The 25109-nt window shown below is 48.0% G+C and overlaps 2 protein-coding genes across 3 annotated transcripts in view; one reads left to right on the top strand and one right to left on the bottom strand.

Annotated features, from left to right (window-relative positions):
- The first annotated feature begins 9426 nt into the window (after positions 1 to 9426).
- Positions 9427 to 12073, top strand: CXH22orf31 (chromosome X C22orf31 homolog). 2 transcript variants are annotated; one of them, XM_074201018.1, is made up of 3 exons: positions 9427 to 9557; positions 10012 to 10461; positions 11550 to 12073. In XM_074201018.1, exons 1-3 carry the CDS (start codon positions 9555 to 9557, stop codon positions 12000 to 12002), a joined length of 906 nt encoding a protein of 301 aa, XP_074057119.1. In that variant the 5' UTR covers positions 9427 to 9554; the 3' UTR covers positions 12003 to 12073. The 2 variants fall into 2 exon arrangements, with proteins under 2 accessions (XP_074057119.1, XP_074057117.1); XM_074201016.1 differs by having other exon boundaries at positions 9427 to 9610.
- Positions 12074 to 14961: 2888 nt separating this feature from the next.
- The window catches only part of ZNRF3 (zinc and ring finger 3), a 71587-nt gene continuing 61439 nt past the window's right edge, over positions 14962 to 25109 (bottom strand). Inside the window, exons 5-8 of the mRNA XM_074206247.1 lie at positions 21006 to 21173; positions 19661 to 19763; positions 17256 to 18848; positions 14962 to 17135 (exon numbers count right to left, since the gene is read on the bottom strand). Coding sequence (XP_074062348.1) covers positions 17083 to 17135; positions 17256 to 18848; positions 19661 to 19763; positions 21006 to 21173 — 1917 coding nt within the window. The 3' untranslated portion in view covers positions 14962 to 17082. The remainder of the gene's footprint in view (positions 17136 to 17255; positions 18849 to 19660; positions 19764 to 21005; positions 21174 to 25109) is intronic.

The raw sequence follows: 25109 nt of genomic DNA, 5'->3' as shown, positions 1-25109 counted from the left end.
TTCTCATGGCAATTCCACTCCCTTCATACACCACAATTCATCCATCCATTCTCCAGGAGAGGAGGTGCATTGAGTTCCCAGTTTGTGCTTATAAGAAAAAGAGATCCTTCCCTTTCATCATTTATCATTTCAATACGATCATACTGATAACAGTTAAAATTTATTGCTTACTATTTGCCAGACAATGTGCAAAGATTTTAAGAATTATTGCCTCATTTCATTCTCAAACCAACCCTGAGATAGAGGTGCTATTACTTTTCTCATTTTACAGATGAGGAACCTGAGGCCAACAGGGTTAAGTGACTTGCCCGGAGTCACACACAATTGCAAGTGTCTGAAGCCAAATTTGAACTCCCAACCTATTCCTCTACTGATGGTTTCTAGTCCTTTGCTCTCCTATAAACATTTCTTGTACAGATGTGTCCTTTTTTCCTTTCTTCTGGGTTATAAACCTAACAATATTATCACTAGGTTGAAGTCTGTGCACAGGTTGGTGACACTTGGGGCCACAGTTCCAAACTGCTTTTCCAGAAAGACTGGACTAATTCACACCATCCAATGGTACAATGATTCATCTGTCTTGTCATAGCCTCTCCAGTAATTGTCATTTTTCTTTTTTTGACATCTTTGTCAATTGGACAGGAATGGGATGAAACCTCAAGGTTTTCATTTGCATTTTTTTAAGGTTTTTGCAAGACAATGGGGTTAAGTGGCTTGCCCAAGGCCACACAGCTAGGTCATTATTGTCTGAGGTCAAATTTGAACTCAGGTCCCTTGACTCCAGGGTTGGTGCTCTATCCACTGTGCTGCCTAACTACCCCCAGTATTTATTTTTGTAAAAATTTTGGGAACTCATTTTTTTAAAAAAAGGAATATTAAAATTTTCTTTACATATTATTGAGGAAAAGATAGAATAGGCAGAATAGAAAGGCAGAACAGTGATTATATTATATTAACAGTGATTATATTATACTGGATGGGGAGTCAGAACCCAACACTAACTGTGTGACCTGAAGCAAGATGATTAACTTCTCTGAACCTTAATTCCCTCATCTGTAAAATGGGAATAATAATAGCACCATTCTTCCAAAGTTGCTGACAGCATAAAAAACATGGGAGGAGGGAATGGAGCTTGGTGTGGTGGATAAAGAACTGGCCTTGGAATCAGAAAGACCTGCCCAGAAAAGACTGGCTGTGTGACCCTGGGCAAGTCACAGAAACTCTAGTGCTCCAGGAAAATCAGATTATAAAATGCAGAATAAAAGTGGACCTGCTTTCCTAGAGGGAGTTAGTTCTCCACACCAGTGAAATCATGGGTTGGGGCCGGGGTGGGGGTGGGGGGGGAGACAGAGACAGAGACAGATGGTGGTGGGGGGGAGACAGAGAGAGAGAGAGAGAGAGAGAGAGAGAGAGAGAGAGAGAGAGACAGAGAGAGAGAGCAGAATGTATGTGAAGCAGGACTGAAAATACCATTGATCCATTCTGTTAACATGGTTGATCAAATGAATTAACCCGTGCAAAGCCCTTGGCAAGTCCTCATGCCAATGTTGGCCATTCCTGTGGCCCATCAGCTTTCTTTGCCTTCAGTTCGTTTTGCCTGTTAAAGAGCAGGCCCCAGACTCATCCGTGTGTGACTAAGCTCCCCCTGTCTCCAGCCCCTGCCCCCCAATCCTGCTAAGGCCTCTCGAAGATTAAAAGCCTGCACAGGTGATGGAAACATTGCCTACACAGCTAAAAATACAGTAGAGACTGTCTAGGTCACGGCGCTCAGCCGCTCAAGGTCTTGTCTTCAGCTGCTCGGTCCCTGCCGCGGCCGGCCTCCTGGGAGATCCATTTCAGAGGCTCCCACGTGGATAAATAAAGCTTTCAGAGTTTTATTTCATGGAAAGAGTGAGAAACAGAGACTACCCCGAGTCTGGGACTGAGCCCAGGGGAAAAAAACAAGGGTTTTCATCTGCCCAAGGCAACCTGAGTCTTGTGGTCTGGGGGGCTTTGGTCCTAGAAGGGCCAGGCCTGCCTGGGAGTCTCCTGGGGCTTCCTCAGGGGTCAGGCATGGCAAGTGAGAAGATAGCCAGGTTATGGGAAGTCTCCCCCTCCTCGTGCCCACCCCCTCTGCCATGCCATTTCAGGCTTGGCCAGCTCCCCATTCCAATCCATCGTTGCCACTTGTGCCAGGCTGAACCTTTTCCCACATAGAGATCTGGTCCTGTTCTCCAGCTCAAATATTTGCCCAGGTCCCTCTGGCTTTCACAACACAATTCAGAATGCTTGTGTCAATGGTCTAAGGTCCCCTCACATCTGGCCCCAGTCTGCCTTTTCTACATCATTGGATCTGGATCAGACCCTGGGCTCGATGCTGGGGAGATACCAAGTCCTCAGGGACTTTCTCTTTTTTCACAGAGACCATCTTCCTCCAAACCTGACTATAGCACCCCCCCAAACAAAACAGAAATGTTCCCCTCTCTGAATCTACTCACACACATGTCCCTCATGATTAAATGTCCATCCTGCCTTTAAACAGATAAGATGTGATGAGAGGAAATGTCCCTAAAAATTTGCTTTCTGGCTGCATCTTAAAGTGCCCTGGGTCTCACCCTCCAACATATGGATGAACCTTTCTAGATAGGCTCATTACAATGGAAGCTTCCAGAGCGGTAGGATCTAGCGCCTTGTATCTTAATGAGCATTTAATCTCTTGTCTGTCTCAGTTTCCTCATTGAAAAAGAGGAATACCAATAGCTCCTACATGTTCAAATGAGATATCAGCAAACCCTATGGTGTGATATAAATGTTAATGATTATTTTTTCCTTCCCTCCTTCCCTCCTTGTCTCCTTTCCTTCCCTCCTTCTGTTGTACTTTCCCCCCTTCCTTCTCTCCTTCCTTCCTTTTGTCCTTGTTCAACTCTAATGAGACTGATGTCTCTGAGAAGTCTCTCCTCCTCATTCCCTTCATCATTTCTATGTGTTGCAACTATTACCTGACCATGAGCTTCTAGGGACATTACCTCCTCCAGCCCAAGGATGGAGCTTTTCATGGGGTGAGATCCTAACAGGAGCCTGGCACTGAGCTGGAGCCCAAGCCTCCAGAACAAGAAGCTGAGAGTCCTCTGCCCTGACCAGATCACTGGCTTTAGGCCTGGGACTGTGGCTTGGGAAGGACTCAGATAAACTGGACAGTCCAAAAGAGGATGGGTATGTGAGTCAGTGAAAAGCCCGGAGTCCCTATCCTAGGAGGGTCAGTGAAAGGAACAGGCCAGATTTACCCCTCTATCTAGCTTACTCTGGATATACCTTTGCATGTTGTTGTCCACATCAGTTTGGAGCTTTTTGAGGGCAGGAATTACCTTTGCCCCTTTCTGTAGCACCGATGTTTAAGTGTCAGGATCAAAGGAGGCACTTAATAAATGTCTATTAATTAATTGATTACTCCTCCCCCCATTGCTGTTCTTTTATGAATAAGTGTTCAAATGCTTACAAAACACCAGGAATTATGTTAAGAGACAAAGAGGGATAGACTATGTCTCTAGAGAAGCTTACATTCTTTTTTTTTTGAGTCATATTATATTTATATTTATTTTACTACACATTTCCCAATTATACTTTTAAAATATTTAGTATTTTATTTTTCCTAGTTACAAATAAACATATTTTAATATTCATTTAAAAAATTTTGAGTTCTAAATTCTCTCCCTTCCTCTCTCCCCCCATTGCAAAAACAATTTGATATCGATTCTAAACACAGTCATACAAAACAATTTCATAATAGTCATGTTATGAAAGAAAACATAGAAGAAGCTTACATGGTAATGGAGGGAGACAGCACAGATAGGGAGTGGTGGCCAGAAAGTCTTGGCCTGGGGAATCCCAGAGACAGTGCTGCTGCGGTCTATGTGGTGCGGTCTATATGGAGGGCAGGCGCTGACTGCATCTTTTCTGGACCTGATATGATGAAGGTGTCCAGAATCAGCAATGGCGACAGAGTCTGATGGACGCTGGGGTCAAGTGAGGCAATAGGCCTCCATCGCCAACGAACTGGGCCGGAGCTCTAGGAGATTCCCAAGCTTCAGAGCCAGAAGAGATGGGGGACACCATCCAGCTCAAGGTCATAGTGATCAGGGCCAGCCTGGGGATGGAAGTCCTCTGGTTGACTGGGGCTCCTTGCAAACATCCCTTCTAGAACCACTTCCCAGACAGTCTCTCGGGGCCACAATTGACCTATTTCTTTCTTTTTTTTGGGGGGGGGGATGGCTCTTCTTATGACCATCCAGTCTCTTGGGGGATGACAATGCCCACTAATGATTCAGTATAAAGAAAACATCATCGAAATCATTCAGACACTTCTTGTGGCTTCTTGTAGGAGGCCACTAGGTGGTGCTAGAATGCTAGCTTAAAGTCTGAAGACCCAAGTTCAAATTCAGCCTCAGCTAGATTCTGGTTGTGTGACCCTGGGTAAGTCCCTTAACCTCAGTAAAAACGGAGAATAATGATTGCGACAGTCTCTTAGGTGTGGAGGATCAGATAAGATAATGTCTGTAAAGTGAAGTGCTTAACAAACTTCAGCGTTATTGTTATTTCTTGTTAGTATTTATTAAATGCAGAGGGGATTGGGCTCCTGTCTCTTCTTTCTCCAGTTAGCTTGTACATGTCCACATGTCCACTTGCCACTCACTAGCTGTGTGACCTTGGGTAGGGCACTAACCCAACTGCTTTGCATCCAAGACCATTTCCAGTCCTCCTGATTCCTATCTAGGCACTGCACCCAGATGACTCTGGAGGAGAAAGTGAGGCTGGGGACTGAGCACAGCCCCACCTCACTCCAATCCAATTCATGTGCTTGTCATGGCATCACCTCCCTGATGTCATGGTCTTCTTCAAAAATAAAGGACAACCATGTAATGTCCAAAGGGAATAGCCATTGTATGCAATATATAAATATATATAAAACATATAGTCTATACACACAATATTCATCCACCCATACATTAACACACATCAACATTTCATTAAGAAAAAGAAGATCATACATGAAGCTATCAACTCTATGTGCATAGTGGATGTTAAATTTAGCACAATAATGACAAAACAATCTGCTTATAATGTAATAAACTTTTATGAAGTATCAGGCACTGTGTAAACCTGGGGACAAATAAGAAAAAGCAAATATCAATTAAAATTACATACAACTTTTAGGTGGATATTCAATTTGGCACCAGTTTCACCAGTCACCCATTCTACTTCTATCTCTCTCCTCCCCCTCAAGGAAATCCTTTCCAAATAAGTATGATCAAGTTAAAAAAAATATTACACATACGAAAACCCACCTCATTTTCTGTACGCTGAACCCCAAGCTGGGTCCCGATTGACTCAGAGGGAACGTAAATAATTAGCAGTTATTTCTGTTTTAGTCAACAACCTTGAGGGTCTTCCCTTCCCAGTCTGATTTGTTTTTTTGACTTGATAAAAGAAGCCATTCTTTGCCACATTTCTTACCTAGCCTTAATCACTGAATGGGTGTTGCCTTAGCCAAACTGAGTCCTGTTAAAGACCCCCACTGTATCCAGAGCCATCTCCAGTCGTCCTGATCCACAAACATTTCCTTGCTATGTGACCTTGGGGAAGTCACTTCAATTTGGTCTGCCTCAGCTTTCTCACCTGTAAAATGGGTAGTACCTACCTCCTTGGTGTGTTGTGAAGTAAAAAATAGTATGCTATTTGTAATATTTGCTAACCTTAAAGCTCTCGATAAATGGTGGGTATTATCCAGTGCCAAGAATTACCTATAATATTTGGCATGGCCCTCTCCTCTAGACACACACACACACACACACACACACACACACACACACACACACACACAATTTTAGGTTTGGAAAGTCCTTTACAAAGGTTATCTCATTTGGTCCCTAGGAAGGAGGGGCTATTATGATGTGCATTTTACAGATGAGGAAACTGAGGCAGACAAGATGAAGAAATTTGCTCAGTGAGCGTCCAGTTATTGATTGATTGGGACTGAGTTTGAACTTAGACCTTCCTGACTCCGGGGCCAGGGTTTTTGTCTCCTGATTGCCTCTATATGAACCATCACAATTGGGGCAACCTAGTGGAGAGAGAATCCCTGGATCTGTTGAATAAGTTTCTCTGGCCTCAGTTTCCTCCTCTGTAAAATGAGGAGGTGGGACCAGAGTGTCTCTTTCAACTCTAGAATCTGCTGGGTCCAAGATCCACTAAGTTGCTGGGGTCAAATCACATTGAGGGTCCCTGCGGTTGAATGGGCAGTGTGCATTGAGGATGGGGTCTGCCTCCCCAAGGCTTCAGTTAGCATCCCTAGCTAGATGTCAGAGGGGCAGGCTCTGGGTGACTGGCTCATCCTCACCTGGGCTCCAGCCCCCACTGTCTTCTGGACATCTCAAACAGAGTACCTCTATGGTCCCTCTTCCCAGCATCTTCCCAGGTGTGGAGCTCACAACCTTGGACCCTCTCAGTCTTCTCCCTATAATGAGCCACCAGATTCTGTAGTTTCCACCTCTGCCACATGCATCAGATAGGTCCCAACTCTACAAAGTCACCCTCTGGCTTGGACCCTCATCCCCCCCTCACCTGGACCATTATGACAGCTAAGTCTCCTCTCCAAGCCCTTAGGGTTCATCTAGTCTAACTTCTTTTTCTTTCTGATTCCAAGGAGGAAACTGAGGCAGAGAGGAGAAAGTCCCCTTGGGCCTGGGATTCTGGATGAGTCACTCCACCTGCCTGCCCCAGTTTCCTCATCTGCGGAATTAGGGTTACCATAACTCTACCTCTCCAAATCATTGGGAAGATCAAATTTTTGTGAACTTTGAAGTGCCATACTATGAACATCTGGAAAGATGAAAAAGGGAGTTCCAATAAAGAAAGCTAGAGTGGGTGGCATCTTCTTTGCCTTACATTTCCCCAGACAAAACCTTCTGGCCTCTGGGCAGCCTGGGGGCGCAATGGGATGCTTATAAATAGACTGCCAGTGATGCCCACGTAACTGAATAGCTCCCCAGTGCCACGGAGCCAGGATCATCTGGCCTGCCCCAGCTCCAGCCGGTGGCCAACCCTCCTCCCAGACCTCCCTGGGGTGGGGCTGGGTGACCGCCACTGCTGAATGGGCACCCTTGTTCTCCGTAGCACCAGCCCCCCCCCCCCCCAGGGCCGATCCACTTTGGCCCCTGTCGCTGTCTGCCCGCAAGTTTGTGATCCCCTCCAGTGACAAGGCTTGTTGAACATTCAAACAGACACCATGTGGGGTTCCACGGGGAGCCTGCCAGGAGCAGACTAGATTTTTCCATCCTCCTGCTTCTCCACCCCTCTGGGGAGTTAGCCTCCCTGCATTGACAAGATCCCAAACCACCAACAGGACAAAGACCTGATAAGGACTCCTCTTGCGTAAGGCTTCTCTGCGAAGTCTTTGTTCTGGTTTCAAACCCTCGATACCCTGCAACTGGGTTCTAATTAGTGCATTTGCTGAGGGGTAGACAATAAAACCACATTCCAGGAGGATGGAGAAGCCTGAGAAATACCCAGGGGACGCCCAGCTCCCAAGGTGTTCCTTCCATTTGTGGCACCTCGGTGGCTCTGGCAGCCCGTCTAAGTAGGTTCTTAAAATGGCGCCATCTTCATGGACACCCGGGAGATGAGGAGTCAGAGAGGACCTCGAAGGGTCGGGAAGAAATAAAATCTCTCCCCTGCCCCAGTCTGGACCCATTCTCAGAACCACACGCATAATGCATTCTATTGAAATGTAGATGGTTAGCAAAATATATTTTCAAAAAGTATACAGACCCCAAGTTAAAGACGACCCCCCCACACACACACACTCTAATCCATCCCTCTCATCTTGCAGATAAAGAAAGGGATAGTGGATAAAGTACCGTACCTAGAGTACAGAGGACGTGAGCAGGTTATGAACAGCTCAGTCAGTTTCCTCATCTATAAAATGGGACTATTAACAGCATCTACCTCCCAGGAGGGTCAAAGGATAGGAAACATTGATCTACTATAGAATAGATCTACTATAGAAATGCTAGTGCTATGATTCTTAAGCTGGTCATCCGGTTCATCCCTCTGGCTTTACAGATGAAGACAGAGGCTCGGGCCTGGTCTGAGTCTAAAAGCCATCTTAATCTCAACTCTTTACTCCAGAGAGGTTGTGGGGTCTGCCCAAGGCTGGAATTTGAACTCAGGCCCTCTGCTTCCAATCATCCGTTCCAAATTGCCTCTTGTGTTTGAATGGTTTTCGGGTGACCTCAAAGTGGACCCAACTAACTTGTAAATGAAAATCTTGACATGTTCATTGGACGGTGAATCTAGAGTTTTTACAACAGGCTGGATGGGACCCTAGGAATCACATGGTCTCTCATTTCATAGAACCAGGTGTGGAAACCCAGAAATGTCTTAATTACAGATCGTTAGGGATGATCTAGTCCAATATCTTCATGTCAATCCATGCAGAGGTGACGGGTGAAGAGACTCGTTCCTCAAGGTCACATGGCAGTAGGCCGGCGGTGGAACCCGGTCTACATCATTGGATCTTCCGATCACCCGGCCCAGGATGCAAACCATCCATAAAAAAAAAGCCTGGGGGCGGCTAGGTGGTGCAGTGGATAGAGCACTGGCCCTGGAGTCAGGAGTGCCTGAGTTCAAATCCGGTCTCAGACACTTAATAATGACCTAGCCGTGTGGCCTTGGGCAAGCCACTTAACCCCCACAACCAGCAAAATCTTAGTGATGCTGGGCCTATCACCCCCATTTCACAGATGAGGAAACTGAGTCTCAGTTCAGAGAAGCAACTTTGTCTAAGATCTGGTTTGAGTGGTACCAGCTGCACAAGGATGATTTGGCCTTCTGCCCTCCAATCCTCTGTATACCAACCCACCCTATGGTCCTTCAGAAAACTTCTCTATCTAGGGCATAACCAAATAAAATTTCTTCCAACCCAATTTAACTATAAAATACGATGATGATGTAACACACAGACACACATCACAAACCAAAGTGACATCACAAATACTGGAGGTAACAGTACCAAACTGCTTTCAAGGGACCAAAACAAAGCAAAACAATTTGTCCATACATGACTGAGCCAGAGAAAGGCAGGTGACTAGAAATATTTTTTAAAAAAAAAGGGGGAAAGAAACGCTATACATACCTATTTTTTCCTAAGCTAGATAAAATAAAATTTAAGACAACCCAAAAATGGTAAGGTAATCAATCTTCTGCTAATTATTTTTAACTGTTAAAAATATAGATCCAATTATTTAGAAACCCAGTTTTTAGTTTGGGGAGCTGTCCAGTCAAGCAAATTGCAAGTCAGTGGGCCTCTGGTATCCTTCATGTCTGTGTTCTGTTCCCAGGAGAGAGTCACTAAGCCTAAGTTACACTACTCTGCCTTTGTGTTTACAGACACCAAGGACGTTTAGCTCTGCGCTTCTTGGCTTCGGCAGATGAGGCTCAAAGGCACTGTGATTGACTGGGGAGTGGTCACCTGGGTTCTAGTCTTTCCTGGACCCTGGTTCCCTAGTCTCTCCACCTAGATGGTAAGGTTCTTGAAAGCAGGCTGGGAAAAATCATGAAGCCAAAGCTCTGGGAGGTAGGCCATGTCCTAATTCTTGTGAATTTTCCAAAAGCCCTCCTCCTCCTTATTGAAGAGGGCGCTAAGAAAATCCTGGTTGGTAGGGGCCTGGGTGGAAGTGCCCTTTTGATTCCCCCGAGGCTGGATGGCTACTGTGTGGGGGTGTTCTAGAAGGCCTCTGTTCAGATAGCATAGAGTGGGGTGTGATGGCCATCGAGGGAGTCTTCCACTAGCCAAGCTCTTTGGCTCCTTCACGTAGGAGTAGTCTGGTGAGCGGATGTTGTGCAAGGCCAGGGGGGCTCTCAAGAGCTCCTTGGAAGGGATGTTCTAGAGAAATGTGATGTGACCACTATCTCCTCCCTGCAGCCTGCCTAACTGGCCTTTTCCCACTTCTTTCCCCCTTTCTCTTGGCATTTTAGCACCCCATCTATATGAGGCGAAACACTGGCATCCCAACCTATGGACTTCGGCAGTCCATCCTCGTTAATAAACGACTCCAGGACTGTTATGTTGACGCACCCACCCTCACCAACATATGGACTTCCAAAACGTGTGCAAATCCGAATGTAGTCAAGAAGGGCGGCCCCACCTCTTCTTGGGAAGTTGTCAAGAACCCCTTAGTTTCGAGCTCCTTCTCTCTGGTTAAGTTAGTCCTCAGGAGGCAGCTGAAGGACAAATGCTGCCCCATACCTACCAAGTTAGGTGGGGAGGGGAAGGCACGGAAGATTCCAAGGGTCAAGACCAAGGCGACTACGGCAGTGAGGGCTGACCCGGGGGATGGGAACAGAGAGTCTGTCCCAAACAAAAACGAGAGTCCTTCTGAGGAGTTGTCTGGCACTTGGGATTTGCCTACGGGACACGATGGTGAGGTAGTGGACAGAATTCAATATATCCCCCCCCACTCCCCAGCCCCACAGTCAACAATTATAAACAAGGAAAAAAACCCCAACAATTAGGCAGACGATCCTTATTTGGGGACAGATAGACGTGGTTGTAACATCAAGTCCTCAAAATGACCTGCCGCTCTATTGCGAAGGGGGAGACATCCTAACGCTGTATTTTACATGCAGGATTATATGAGGAAGGACCAGAAGTTAGGAACTTTGCCCAGGGTCATGTGGGTAATAGCAAATCATAGGAAAAGATTCCTTAAAAAAAAAATGGACTGAAGACTATGGGCCTCTCAGCAAGAGCCCCCTTAATCCCCCAAGACCAAATAATCAAACCTTTTGGAGTTGACAGTTCTTCCAAATTTGACCCCTTGCTATTGTTCCCCTCCTGCTGGTGGTACTCCCCTTCCCATAGCCCAGCATCGGCCACTTTGGCCCATTTGGTCTCCCTCCTGTGCCACTCCTGGGCAGACCATTTCCCCAGGCCCTGGAAGGCTCTCCTTGCTCAGCTCTGCCCCTTCCAGGCCCTGGCTTCCTCTAAAACTCCCTTCCGACTCCTACAGGAGGTCTGTCCAGTTTCCCCCCTCCCCCTCGTTGGTGTCTAGCTTGAGGTTGGTTGTGGTGGCCTCGTGGTGGCCTCACCGTTGGCCTGCACCTCTGGACCAGTCACCCCCTCGCAATGCTTGGGTAACTCCCCAGACCCTCAGCTTGAACAGGTGCCACCAATAAGCCTCGGGAGAGCTTCCTCATCTGGCAGCTCTTTAGATCAATGAAAATCATGGGTACTTTCTATCCTCCTTCACTAGAATGCTTGCAACACCAAGTCCCTTAAAAATGTGTCTCTGGGGGCTGTGGATACAGTCTTGGTCTTGGAGTCAGGAGGACCCGAGTTCAGATCCAGCATCAGACACCTGACACCAGCTGTGCAATCTTGGGCAAGCCTTGGCAAACAAAAAAGTTGATTATCGATAAATCAAAAAAATAGATTTTTATGGTTCCTGAGACTGATCAAACCACTGAATTCTGTTTCTAGCTCTGACACTTGTTGCTTTTCCCCCCCATTTTAGAGCCAAGAAAGTCAAAAGGAACAAAAGGGAGCATCCAGTGAAGATCTCCAGGATGGGGCTGTTCCCCAAATCCTCCCAGGAAAAATTGAGGGCAGGACCTGGAAAATCCAAGGCCTGCCTCTGGAAAACAGAGGTGACCCGCACTGCCAGGACGCACTTCTCATCCATGGGCTCTCGGCTGAGCAGTACACAGCCTTGTACCACTCAGTGGTGGAGCCCATGCTGTGGAACACGTCGGGGACTCCCAAGAGATACAGCCTGGAGCTGGGGAAGGTCATCAAGCGAAGACTCTGGGAAGCTCTGTGCAGCCAGGCTGAGCCCCCCAACTCTGACGGGGCAGGTCCCGGGGGTCTCCCCAGCGACCTTACCCCATCAGGGAAGCGCTCGGCTCCTGGGCTCCAGAGTAATGTCAGTGAGCTGCTGGCGGTGCCCAAGTGGCCCAAGTTAGAGTAAGGACTGCGGGAATAGAATCGGATTAGAGTACTTTGATACTGGATATCTGAAAATAAAAAACAACATTTTGTACTGAGAAGGTGCCCTCTCGGTCTTGTGCTGGATGGGTCTAAGCCTACTTCCTTGAGCATCCCTGCTGCAAGATGCTGTCCTGAGGGACAAAGGGACCCCCAAGGGGGAGGGGGGATCTGAGGGCTCTAGTGCCAGCTCTGTCATTGACTAGCTGGGGAATCTTGGGTAGGACCCTTCCTGTTTCTTCTGGATTTTAATTGGGACTGGGGGGGTCTGGCATTTCAAAGGGAACCTTGACATTTTGGAGATCTTGGTCACCTCTGGCAGTCTATGAACTGCTTCTCAGGATATTCTTACAGGCATAAAATACAATCCTAAGATTACAAAGGGGGGGGCGGCTAGGTGGCGCAGCGGATAAAGCACCGGCCCAGGAGTCAGGAGGACCTGGGTTCAAATCCGGCCTCAGACACTTAATAATGACCTAGCTGTGTGGCCTTGGGCAAGCCACTTAACCCCATTGCCTTGCAAAAACAAAACAAACAAACAAAAAAAGATTACAAAGGAAATCAAACAGACTGAAATTCAGTTGTCAAAATAGCAAAATGAGTTCCAGGTAAAGAATTCTTGCATTTAATAATCTGGGACACCCCAGTCAAATTTTAACTCCATGATCCTATTGAGGATGCTTTCAAGGGTGTATGTGTGTGTGTGGTAGGGGAGAGAACTGGACGATAAGGGTAATCCACTCCCCTAGTGACAAGTCAAGCTGATGATGCTTGTAAGGGCAGGTCTGAAGGACTCAAGCTACCTTTTCACCTCTCCCTCTCTAGGCCAGACCCCCCCCCCCCCCAGTCCTGAGCAGCCATCCCCAAGGCCAGGGAGCATGACCTTCAATCTTAGTGCAGTGGGGAGCTGGGAAACCCTTGGTGCCTAGGACCTCCCAGTGATAGCTGCCTGAACTTGTAAAGAAGCTGCTTTGCTACCTTCATTCTCCCACTGAAATCTCCATCATCTCTAAGAAGACAACTAGGTCCTGCTTAATGTGGACAGCAACCCTCCAGTCGTGGCTAAGTCCATTGGGCTGGAACAATGGGAACTCTGAATGTAAGGCCACCATCCTGGGGTGGACCCAGCAGCACAGGTTTTGCTTGTGTCAAAGAGATGAAGACGAGTGTCCGAGAGGTGAAGCGATTTATGCCGGCCCATGGTGAAGGGGCTAGAGGTACAAATCAAAGACCGATCTCTGCTGACCTCACGTTGAGACCTCTCTCTGTAAGACATTAATGAGACACCAGCTCACGCTCCAGAGCTGGAAGGGGCTGCAGAGAAGACCAATTAACCCCCTGCATTTCCCAGGAGAACCCAAACAGGGCTTGTTGCGGGTCCCACAGCTACTCTGAATGGAGAAAGGGTGGAATTTCCAGTCTACTCTCATACAGTGGAATTAAACAGTGTCGTGTCGGGACCTCCCTGGTTTTTCTCAGAAGCGCTGTGGATTTTTCATGAGACAGAATGACAACATCTCATACGTACTTGATAAAACTGTATTTTTTTTACAGCCTTTTGTACACTTTGTTACAAAACAGTAGAAGACTACAACTTAAATCATGTTTTTGGTCGGCGAATATGAAGAATTTGGGTGCAATTATCATGTATTTACAGGGCCTTGGGTTAGTGATTTCCAATGATTATTCCAATAATATCACACTCTCAACATAAGACATGGCTTAAGATAAATATATTAGTAAATAAATATTCTGAGAACATATTTCCATAAATGAAATGTGTTGCCATACATATACAGAATATACACAAGTTGTTTTCTAGCCTTTAAAACATCTTTAAAAAATGGTAATGTTGGAGAAAGCCCTTTGACCAGTATTCTTACAAATCTTTACAGCAAAGTCTTTTACAAAACATTTTAAGTGCTATGGGAGAAAACTTTTAAGAACATTTAAAATAGTTCCTGATTAGCCCAATACAACGGAGACAATTTATATCAAGAATAGAAAAAGCAGGACTGTTTAAACATAACTCTGCCGCCATGATTTGGGGGTTCTTTTGCCTGAAGTTTCAGCAGGGCCTAGCAGCGAATAGGGAAGGGGCTGTCAAGTGGAAAAATAGGTTTGAACAATGGCTTGGCTTGGGGATGGAGCGGGAGCGGTAAAGACCCCCAGCCGGGTCGATGAGGCCGCACTGGAAACACTCAAACGATCCTTTCACCAGCTCTCCCCCACGGAAGGGAGTGGGGGCCGTGCGGCTTGAGGCCTGGAAGCCTGGCACCGGGAGTGGGGCTGCGGGAGGCGGGCCCACACCCGGTGCCAGCGCATCTTGACGTCTGGGGCTGCAGTGGAAAAACTGATAGCCCGAATTCCATTTCCATCCAACCACCACACACCACGGAGATTCACCTGAAAAGGGCTCCTGGGTGGTTCTGGGCACCTCGAACCTCTCAGAATGGAACATGTTACGCCATCCTCCTCTGGAGGCTTCACGGGCTAGCCAAAAAACACCAAAAATCAAAACACAAGCCGCAGACCCTGCCAACAGTTCAACATTTTTTTCCTTGCTACTACTCCCTTATTAAGCAAAACCAAAGTCTAATGGGTTTCCCTTGAGCCATAGGGCTGACACGGCCGGGCTCCTTGGAGGCAGGGACAGTGGTGCTATTGTATCTGCAGGGCTTGGCCCAGGGCAGGTGCCCGATTCACGATGGACTGGACCTGATCGAATCCCCCGGTGCCAAGCTGAGTGTCTCTGCTGACCGCTGCTCAGGAGGGAGACCTCAAGCAGGCTCTGGGGCTGTAATGGGAGCCCATGCAACCTGCCAGGGCTTCCACTCTGGCACCTTCAAGAGCTCTGGGGGCCCCTTGCCCTGAGGAGGCTGTAGAGGACTTGTGACCCCCCCCCCCAAGAAACTCTTTAAATTCCAACAGAAGCCCTCAATTCCTCCCCCCTGGCCCCACTCCCCTGAACCTGGAGGTTGAGCTAGGGATCCTGGGTAGTAAATTTAATCAAATCCCAAATAAAGGGGTGAGATGGGGTTCAGGGTTTGGAAGACGCCTGAGTTTGGGGCATTCAGAAAGGCTGCACAAGGCCACACCCACGCTCCCCCCAGAAGCTGCTGGAGCCCGGTAACCCAAGCTCCCGCTGGGGCCTCCCCAGCTGCTCCCTCAGTTCTGCAGGGCCGCCTCCCCCTGGCCCTTGCCCAGCAGCCACCACAGCCCTGCTTCCTCTCCCCTCCCCCATCAGGCACTCTGGGGTGGGGTGGCCAGGTGTCCTGGGGGGCTGCCAAGGCCCCTCCCAAGCTTTCCACAGGTAATGGGGTGGGGGAGGGTGTCCAGATGCCTGGAAGCTCGTGTCTTATTCCTTCAAATGCTGCCGCAGTGGAGCTGCATCGACTGATGGCCAGCTACAGTCGGTCTCCTGGGGGCCACCCCATCGCCTAGCTACCCAATGGGTGATGTGTTTGCGGCTCTCAGGACCTGCCCTTAGTTTGATAAGAGACATGTAGATGCCTAGAACTGCTTTGGACACAGGGAGAGCAGAAGCCCTCGTGGCCCCTGTTCCCTTGGGCTGACTTTCCCTTGTGGGGTCCCATTTGGCTAACTGGCTTAGTATGCACAGGTCTAGCAATAAATAATTTGAATCAAGTAAACTATTTTAAAAGAGGCGACTAGAAGAGTTAGTGAACACTGGGTTAATGTCATTAATTCTTTCAAAAAAAAGGAAGGATGGGAGGAAAGATATATTCAACAACAAAAAAAAAGATCCAAATTCTAGACTGGAAAGATCTGACCCAGATTCTCTAATGATGAAAAATCTTTCCCTAATTGCTTGGGTCTTTCACACCCCCTTTCAGAAAAAAAAAAAGTCCTTTCCACTAGCATTTTGGGACCCAAGTTGTCACCCACATCTGCCCAAGGCAAGACAGGAGCCAAAGAGGGTAGAAGCATCAACATTCTCTGGTTCAATGGGCAATGCCAGCTGCGCCTGGCCCTTTTGAAGCAGCTGCTTCCACAGGAAACATGGATTACAAGTGGGCTAGGCTATTTATGCTCATTTGTTCCTGCACCCCAAAAAGAACAGCTGGGACCATGGCATGGCAAGACTGAGGGGACAGGAGGAGGATGCCACTAGCTGGCAAGAGAGATGGCAGGCTCATGGGCATGGCCCTGCCTGAATAGATGGGCAGAGAGGGCCCATGCTCAGCAGCGGGGACATAACTTACATCAGAGTCACCCCGTACCGGGTCCAAGGCAACAAGATGCCATTCCTTCTGGACTCTGCCCCATCCGATGCCCTCAGTGAGAGCGGGTCTCCCTGGGTCTTCACAGCTAATACCAGGGTCCTTAGGGCCACCATGAGGAGGGCCCTGGGTTTCATCCTCTGCTGCCTCAAGGTGTGCAAGCTCCCGTTACCTGTGGCTGCAGAAGCCATGGGGAGTCCCTCCAGAAGCTGGGGGGCCCTGGCTCTGCCCCTGGTGCGACCCCTCTCCTCAGGTTGGGCCCATGTCAGCTAATCCCACTTCAAGTTTCTGGTGAGTTTTCTAAGGCAGGTAGAGCCCTGAGCATATCAAAGGCCTCAAACTCCTTTGGGGGAGACAACAGGATCTAGACAAGATGTGGTTCACTTTAATGCAGTAGTGTGAGCTTTCTTTTCAGCAAAAGTTGGTGAGTTGAAGATTTTAAAAAATATATATTTAAATAACACTTTTTACATTTACATAGAATATTTTTTTAAAAAAAGCAGAGAGCTCAGTCCTCCCCCCCACCCCCAAGGCGCACACTTTGGAGACTAAAAGAATAAACATTTGTTTGTAAAGGGAGAGGGCTTGGGGCACGGTGTTTGGTGGTGGGCAGTGAGTCAGGTTTGCAAGGGTGGCACTGCCACAGCGGTGGCTCACATTCTGGGGCAAGGGGGAGGGCTGGCTCTCCGTATTACCACTTCTCTGTTTGTCAAAGCTAAAAAAAGTTCAGTCTTTTCGTTTCTTTTTTCTTTTGAAAGGAAGTCAAACAATTTGGAGTCTCTGCTGAGTTGCTGTTTCCAACTACAAGTCCATCTGAGCTCAGATCCCTCGGCCGCTTCTGTCCAGTGCGGGGAGAGGGGGAGGTCCCCGGCCTGAGAGAGAGAACACAGGGTCAGACACAGCGGAGCAGACCGGCAGCCAGGGCAGGGTTCAGAGGGCCAAGAGAAGCCCAGGCCTCTCCTGCCCAGCGTGTCTGCCAGGGGTCCTCTTACCTGCGGTGTCCGTGGGAGCCTCTGGAGCCTCCGAAGAGTCTGGGCTGCCCCGAGGGAAGAAGGCCCTGGCTTCTTCCTCGGGGGGGAGCTGGAAGGCACGGGCCTGACCGCCAGGCTCTCTCTCTTCTGGGCTCTCCGGCAGGCCTCCCTGGTGGTGCTGAGGGACCGACTCAGGGGGCTCATCCCAGGAGCTGTAGCCTCGGGTCCCTTGGCAGTCTGTGGGCAGGGCTGCGTCACAGTCCACGTCCTCAGGAATGATGGGAATGCGCTGGCCCAGCTCACGGGATCCCAGGTAGCAGCTCGGCAGGGTCTCGTCGGTGAGCGTGTAGCGCACGCTCACGGCATAGTCCTCCATGTAGCAGCCACCACCGCCGCCAGGGGCCCCCTGCTTCTCTTCATAGAAGTAGCAGGACAAGCCCCCACACCTCACCCCGTCGGTCCTACGCAAATGGTCCGGGCCAGACTCCAGAGCTGGGCGTGTGGCCTCAAAGCAGCATGCACACGCCGGGTCTGGGGTTGCCCCCGAGGTCTCCGGGGCCCTCCAGGCCCTCCGCACGTCCCATGTCGCCCCCGGAGAAGCCTCGAGCCCCCCTTCTGAGGTAGAGCCGCTCCCGTCCCTGGGCTCCAGAGAGGAATGGCTGCTGTAGTTGACTTCGAGGCTGCAGCTGGACAGCTGGTCCCCAGAGGGAGAGGCTGCGGTGGGCCGCCGGTCCCCACCATGGAAGCCCCGGCTGGGTGCCGGGAGCTCCTCGTGGGGGGGTCCCCGGCTCAGGCCTCCTGCCTCGGCGGTCCGGCAGGGACTGCGGCTGCGGTAAACGAAGGGGTCGTAGTCGCTGCTGAGCGAGCTCCGGAAGGTGGAGCAGCTCCCGTAGACGCCCTGGTTGCTGACCTCAGTGCAGTCCACCACCGAGTCACTGGAGGAGCAGCGACACTGTCCGGATGAGCCGCTGCTGCTGCTGCTGCTGTCGCTGCCGGGGCAGTCAGCCAGGTAGCCGCTGCACACCGAGCGGTGGCCGTGGTAGCAGCTGAAGCTGGAGGCACTGCCGCTCTCCAGGTGAGATGCAGGCGCCACGTGGACCACACCGGGGAAGAGCAGGTTGCCACTGGGCTGGAAGGCCCGGGAGGGAGGCTGGGGGGCGAGGCTGGTTGGGGCCGGGGCCTCCTGCTCCGGGTAGCTGAGGCCCTGGAAATAGTAATGCTGGTACATGGTCTCATACTGGGAAAGGCAGGCTGCCTTGGAGAGGCCCCGCCCGCCGAACCTGGACCGGCGGAAGGTGTGAGCTGGTGCATAGGTCCTGGGCTCCAAGCCGCAGCGGGGAAGGTTCAGAGCGCGGTCCAAGGGCAGTGGTGGGTAACCAGGGATGTAGGCTGGGGCCTGGCCCGGGTACAGGTTCTGCTCTCCGTGGGGATCGACAGTGAGCAGCGTGATGGGGTTGCCTTGGGAGTCCATGCTTGTTCGCATGGGGTACGCGGGGATCTGGCTGGCCCTGTGCACCCGCCCTGGATAATGCACCGGCAAGATGACCCTCGGCTGCCGGCTCCGTGATGGGTTCCCAGGCTCAGCACACCCGGGGCCAGGGTTTCCTTTTTGTTCTAGAGGGAAAAAGAGGTGGGACGTTCACACACCACAACAGCTCAACACGGCCGGGTCCTTCCAGGTCCTGCGAAGGGCCCAGCCGGGGTAAAGTGGGGCCAGGACACTGGGAAAGGGCTGGACCCATTCAGCCGCTTTACTCCACTGCAAAACCTCTGATCCAGGGAGTGGGGTCACTCTACAGCCATCACCCCAAGAACCAAGGAAGGGCCAGAGTCCAAGGCACATGACCCAGGGTTTAGGGGGACACTTCCTTATAGACTAACAGTGAACCACTTCTGCCCCACACACACCCCCGGGTGATCCCAGTGGACACAAGCTCAGGAACTCTGCTCCAGCTGTCCAGATTTGAGGCCCAACTGTACTGATGGGGGGGCACCCAAGCACTCCCCAGGCTAAGGGAGGAAGTGACTGGCTGGGCAGCCACAGCTGATTGTTGGTGCCCAATAAATTGACACATGCCCCCAAAGAAACCCAGAGCCTGGGCGGTCCAGGGGCTAAATAAGTGGGATGAGAACCACCCTGAGAACTCACCCTGCACTTTCTTTTTATTTTTTTAAGGTTTTTTTTCTTTTTCAAGGCAATGGGGTTAAGTGGCTCGCCCAAGGCCACACAGCTAGGTCATTATTAAATGTCTGAGGCTGGATTTGAACTCAGGTCCTCCTGACTCCAGGGCCGGTGCTCTATCCACTGCGCCACCTAGCCACCCCACTCTGGGCTTTCTTGATGTCCTCACCAAACCCTCGAGGACTACAGGCAGATGGTGCCCTTCCCAAGGGCTCTCCGACCCAGGGGATCAAGTCCTACTCACCTATTATATTATGACGGCAATGGGGACAAGTGTGGTGCTGAAGGAGCCAGGGATCCACGCATTTCTTGTGAAATCGGTGAGTACAAGGAATAACCCGGAGTTCCTAGAATGTAAGAGAACATTATTCATTTCCAGAATCCTGAATAGAGCTAGAAAAGGTCCCAGGCACACCCTAGGAGGGCTGCCGTGTATACCTCTTCTTCATTTCCAGGCTTTTGAGGTTGGAGCTGCTGGCCATTCGTCTATAAAATAAGAACCATGACCCTTCCACATGTTCTGTCTGTCCACATGAAAGCCTCTGGAACATCAGGGTCATCCAAGGTAAAAGCCACTCACAAACCTGTGAGGCAGCACTGGACAGAGGTCCAGAGAGAAGGACAACGCCACATATGGGAACCCCCTGGCTGGGGCTGGAGGAGCCTGCCACCGACCTCTTGAGTCTCAGATCCTAAAGAAGCTCCTTTGGTACTTGCCGAAGAGGCCCAGCACCCCACTGGCTGCAGGGACCAATGACTGAGCCCCCACTATGTCTAGGTCACAAGAGGCTCCCTGAGCAGATCACTCTAGGGAAAGTCCCGTGGGATGAATCTGAGATCCCAATACTATGATCAGAATTTTGGTGGTGCCAAGCCTCTGGCAGGTCTGTTCCTCACAGTTCTCCCCATCGGGTCATGCTGTCTTTGTTGAAAGCCCTCCCAGCAAAGGCTGGGGAGAGGTTATTCCCCCCCACCCCCACCCCAGGTCACTGCTCATGCTGGGCTGACATCTGTCTCCCTGGGCCTCCCACCTATCGGTTCTAGTGAGTTTTCCTCTTGGAAAGCAAAAGGTCTGGACATTCTGAAGGATAAGAAGGTGGAGCTGGGCAATGCTGTAGAGCTCCAGACCTTCTGGACTGTGTGGAAGCAGCAAGGGACAGATGAGTCACTGGGGCACAGATTCTTCCTGAGGGCAGAGCTAGGACCCATTTCTGCCTGGCTCTCACTGGCAAACAGCAGAGGGATGCTGAATGCCAGCTGCAGAGTCATTTTTCAGTTGTGTCTGACTCTTCATGCCCCCTTTGGGATCTTGGCAGTGATAGTGGAGTGTATTGCTATTTCTTTCTCCAGCTCATTTTACAAATGAGGAAACTGAGGCCAACAGAGTAAAGTGACTTGGCCAGGGTCATCCAGCTTTTAAGTGTCTTGAGACTGGATTTGAACTCAGGAGGATGAGTCCTCCTGACTTCAGGCCCAGTGGCTGCCCTGGGCTACATGGAAAAAGTGTTCATTAGGAGCCCCACCCCCCCCCATCCCAACCTGGCCATTCTGCACCAGTGAAGGCTGCCTTTGGACATCCTGGCTCTCACCTCTCCATCAATATACTTCTCCAAACAGATGGCGCAATCCGAAGTGGAGCTGCTGCTGAGGGTGTCCAGGGCCCCCCAGCTCCCCTCCCGCGGGCCCTTACTCTTTGACTTGAACTTCCTTGTCTCCATCTTCTCCAGGGCCTGCACAGCCAGCCTGTTCATGGAATTCTACAAGGAAGGAGGAGGATACATCCATCAGGAACCACCATGATGGTGCATCTGGATACCAAACATTTACAAACCTGACAGCTGGGAGTCATTACAAGCTCACCAGAACCTGCCGGACCACGAAGCTAGACATGCTGCCCATGCACCAGGGACCAGTGGGCACCTTTTTTGTAGTTGCAGACAACAGTTCCTTGAGTCTCTAACCAAACTCTCCCGAGAAACAAAACAACTTTCTGGTTTTTCAGTGGCTACGTTTCATATGGATTCAGAGGCCCATCTCTCAAAGGATCACTAACCATGTCTATTATGATGCCCAATATAAAACACAATCGTTCTTTATAAATATTAAACATAAAACTTTGAAATACACAGACTACATTAGCCAAGAACCATCTTATTTGTTTCATCTCCACACTAAAAATTAAATAAGTAAAATCATTTACATATATATTTGAAAGTCCTAGCAATTAAATTATTAAAATTATCATCACATAAAATTATTTTTTTCATAAAGGACAGCTAGGTGGTGCAGTGGATAGAACACTAGCCCCGGAGTCAGGAAGACCCGAGTTCAAATCTGTCTCAGACATGTAATAATTACCTCACTTGGTGACCTTGGGCAAGTCATTTATTTAACCCCACTGCATTGCAAAAAACCAAAAACAAACCAGAAAAACCCCCAAACCAATGCTGTCAGTCAAAAATTTAGTTCCTAAAGGAAGAAGTACAGAACAACCTGACTTTGACATCATTTCTATATGGGCATTACATTTCTAAAATGAGGAAGGTATTTGTAAAAGTTTTGCTAGAAAAATTGTTTATATTTATTAAAACTGTTTCCTGAGATTTTCAAAATTCTTAATTATTGGATCAGTTCACAAGGTGAGCGAGAATCATTACAAATTCATCCAATTTGAGAAAAGTCCAGGTTTCCCAAGGATTAGACTACTGGGAGACAGCAGCAGAAGTCTTGTGTGCAAGTCAGAGGTTTTTGAAATAATTCCTTTTAGAAACAAAGCATTTTCTATTTCACATAAAATCATGCTGGTAACACTAGAATATTTCCAAAAATGTATATATGAGACTTGGTCTGTTTTCAGCCAAAATAGTGCCTTTTCCCTCAACCAATTTGTGTGTGTGTATTTTGACTATTTGTACACAAAAACTGCTTCTTCAAAAATCCTAGCTAGGGACAGGAGATCATTTCCCTAATTACAAACTGAGTTAACATATTTGAGGTGATCCCAGGAAACCTTGTAGTGACTATTCTAAAGCATGGCACAATAAAGAGAATTCTCTGGTCTGCCAAGTTTCCATGGCTTCAGCCTTTCAATGGTAGGTTGCATCCCCAACAGCAACTGTCTTCTTCCGGACCAGAGAAGACCTCTAAATCTGGTGGAAACTCCTGGCCAGCGTCCGGTGATCAGGACAGGGCTCAGCCTCAAGCCCATTCCCACTATGGTATCTCAGCAGCAGAGTACCCCCAATGATTGAGATAAAGAGCACCACAGAGAAGACAACAGCTTGCGAAGGAACTCTTCTTAAACTGCAGCATTGCTAACTCTCTGAACTCAGAAAATTCTCAGTACTTCAATTTACTAGCAGGGTCCCTTTGATGCCATTGTTCTAAGATGGCACCTGATAAAGGGATTGCTTCCCTAACCAGAACCTCTTCAGGCCAGGTGTAGGTCAGGTCAGGGCAGTCAACCAACTGGTGCTGATTGGGGATGAGTGATAGCAGGACTGACTCCCTCAGAGGAACAGATCTGCAAAGGCTTTGGAACCTCAGACCCTTCTCTCCTGTCCTCATCTTACTCCATTTCTGTTTTACTGAATGAGAAGTCACTCCCTGAAATATCTATTCCACTGCAAAGGTCTGGCATTTTAGAGCAAAAGTGCACTAAATAGCCAGAACTTTCAGGTGGGTTGTAATCTAGGCAGGGGAAGGAAAGAAGGCAGCAGGAGTAAAGAGATCTGAGGTGGGCTCCCAGTTTCTTGTACTTCTAAGTTTTGGTCAAGTTACTTATCTTTTTGATCTTGTAAAATGGAGTGTTAGCTAATCCACATGGCTCCCCAACACTGCCACCACACTAACTGTGCCGACAAGTTCCAACACTAAGGTATGTTTTCTACTCTTGTGGATCATCACTTACAATCCAATCCTTTAATTCCTTCCTCATGGGTTCTAGCCCATTCCCCAAATCAACTACTCTCAGCCTTTTGTTCCCTCCTCCAGTTCCCTCCCACCCTCTCACCCTCTTAGAGTGAACAGAAAAAAAAGAGATCACTTTGAAGAGTTCCCTTTCTTCCACTTCTCATAGCTCCTTGATAATCTCACCTCCCACCCTCACTCATTCTTTTTAGTCTCTAGGATTGTTTTTCTCTTTCCATTATAAATCAAATTAACTAATTAGTTTGTTGGCTTGTTTTTTTAAAAAACCAGTTCCTAGTTTTATTTATTAGCTCAATGGGTTCTTAACTTTCAATTTTATTAATATCCCTTTTGATTTTTGTTTGGTCCTTAATAGGGGTTTTTAAAATTTGTTGGTTTTTGAGTTTTTTCAAATTATATGTCTAATTCATTCATCTGTCTTTTCTTTTACTGCTGTAAGCATCTATAAATTTTCTCTCTAAATACTACTTTTACAGCATCCTATAAATTTTGGTATGTCTTTCACTGTTGTCATCTTTAATGAAATTATTGTTTCTTTGATGTATTCTTTGACCTACTCATTCTTTTATTGTTGTTCAGTTGTGTTCGATTTTCCCTGATCCCATTTGAGGTTTTCTTGGCAGAGACACTGGAGTGGTTTGCCTTGTCCTCCAGCTCATTTTATAAGATGAGGAAATTCCAACAAATTGGATTAAGTGACTTGCCCAGGATCACACAGCTACAAAATGCCTCAATCTTATTTTGAACTCTCTGACTCTAGGTTATTATCACTTAGTTTTATATATCATCTCATTCAACTTTTCCTTTAAGAATTTTGATGATGGCATATTTGGATATATATTCAGTATTTGGAAATATATTGTTCGTATTAGTCTGGCTATTTACATCTTTTTTCCTTCTATCTTTGTTTTTGCTTTAAGATGATGATTGTTATAGCTGCCTTTTTTTTTTACTTTGGCTGAAGAATAATATATTCTGCTCTAGCCCCTTATTTTACTCTGCATATCTTTCTGTTCTCAAGTGTACTTTTTTTAAAAAAAACATATTATAGGATCCTGGTTTCTAATCCTTTCTGCTACTCTTCCATTTGATGATTGAGTTCACCTGATTCATATTCTGTTAGGACTGAGATTTTTTCTCTGTCCCATTTGCTTTATACTTCTTTTTTTCTCCTGACTCCTATGAGTGTTTTACTTCTGCCACTGACTTCCTTAATCTACCTTCCTTCTTATTTCCATACCTTCCTTTCCCTTAACATCTTCCTCCTGCTGAACAACATGATTTGTTCCTCCCCAATTATGTATACAGGTATTCTTCCTTCCTTAAACCAATTCAGGTAAAAGTGAGGTTCAAGTGTTGTCCACTTATTGCACAAAGTCTTCCTTGTGTGCCTTAGTTATCTAAGATTAATGTTCCCCATTCTTCCTCTCCCTTCTCCCATTGTATTTCTCTTCACTATCTTTCTAGTATTCTAAGATCATTCAAACATAAAAGAATCACATCCAAACCTTGTCTAATTAAGATTCCTTTTATGACCCTCGGTGATAATTTATTTCTGAGGTGGTTACATTATTATTTTTCTTTTCCTCATATAATAATGTAAACAGTTTCATAGTTGTTTAGTCCCTTATATGCTTTTTTATGCATGTTTACCATTTTATGTATCTTCTAAATCCTGAGTGTGAATTGTTAAGTTTTCTACTCAGTTCTGGTCTTTCCATCAGCAATGCTTAAAAGCACTTTATTTCTGTTTTCCTGTGGGA

The sequence above is a fragment of the Macrotis lagotis genome, chromosome X (assembly GCF_037893015.1).
Source record: "Macrotis lagotis isolate mMagLag1 chromosome X, bilby.v1.9.chrom.fasta, whole genome shotgun sequence".
Taxonomy (NCBI): Eukaryota; Metazoa; Chordata; class Mammalia; order Peramelemorphia; family Peramelidae; genus Macrotis; species Macrotis lagotis.
Note: the sequence above shows the minus strand (reverse complement) of the source record. Positions and strands in the feature narration are given on the sequence as shown.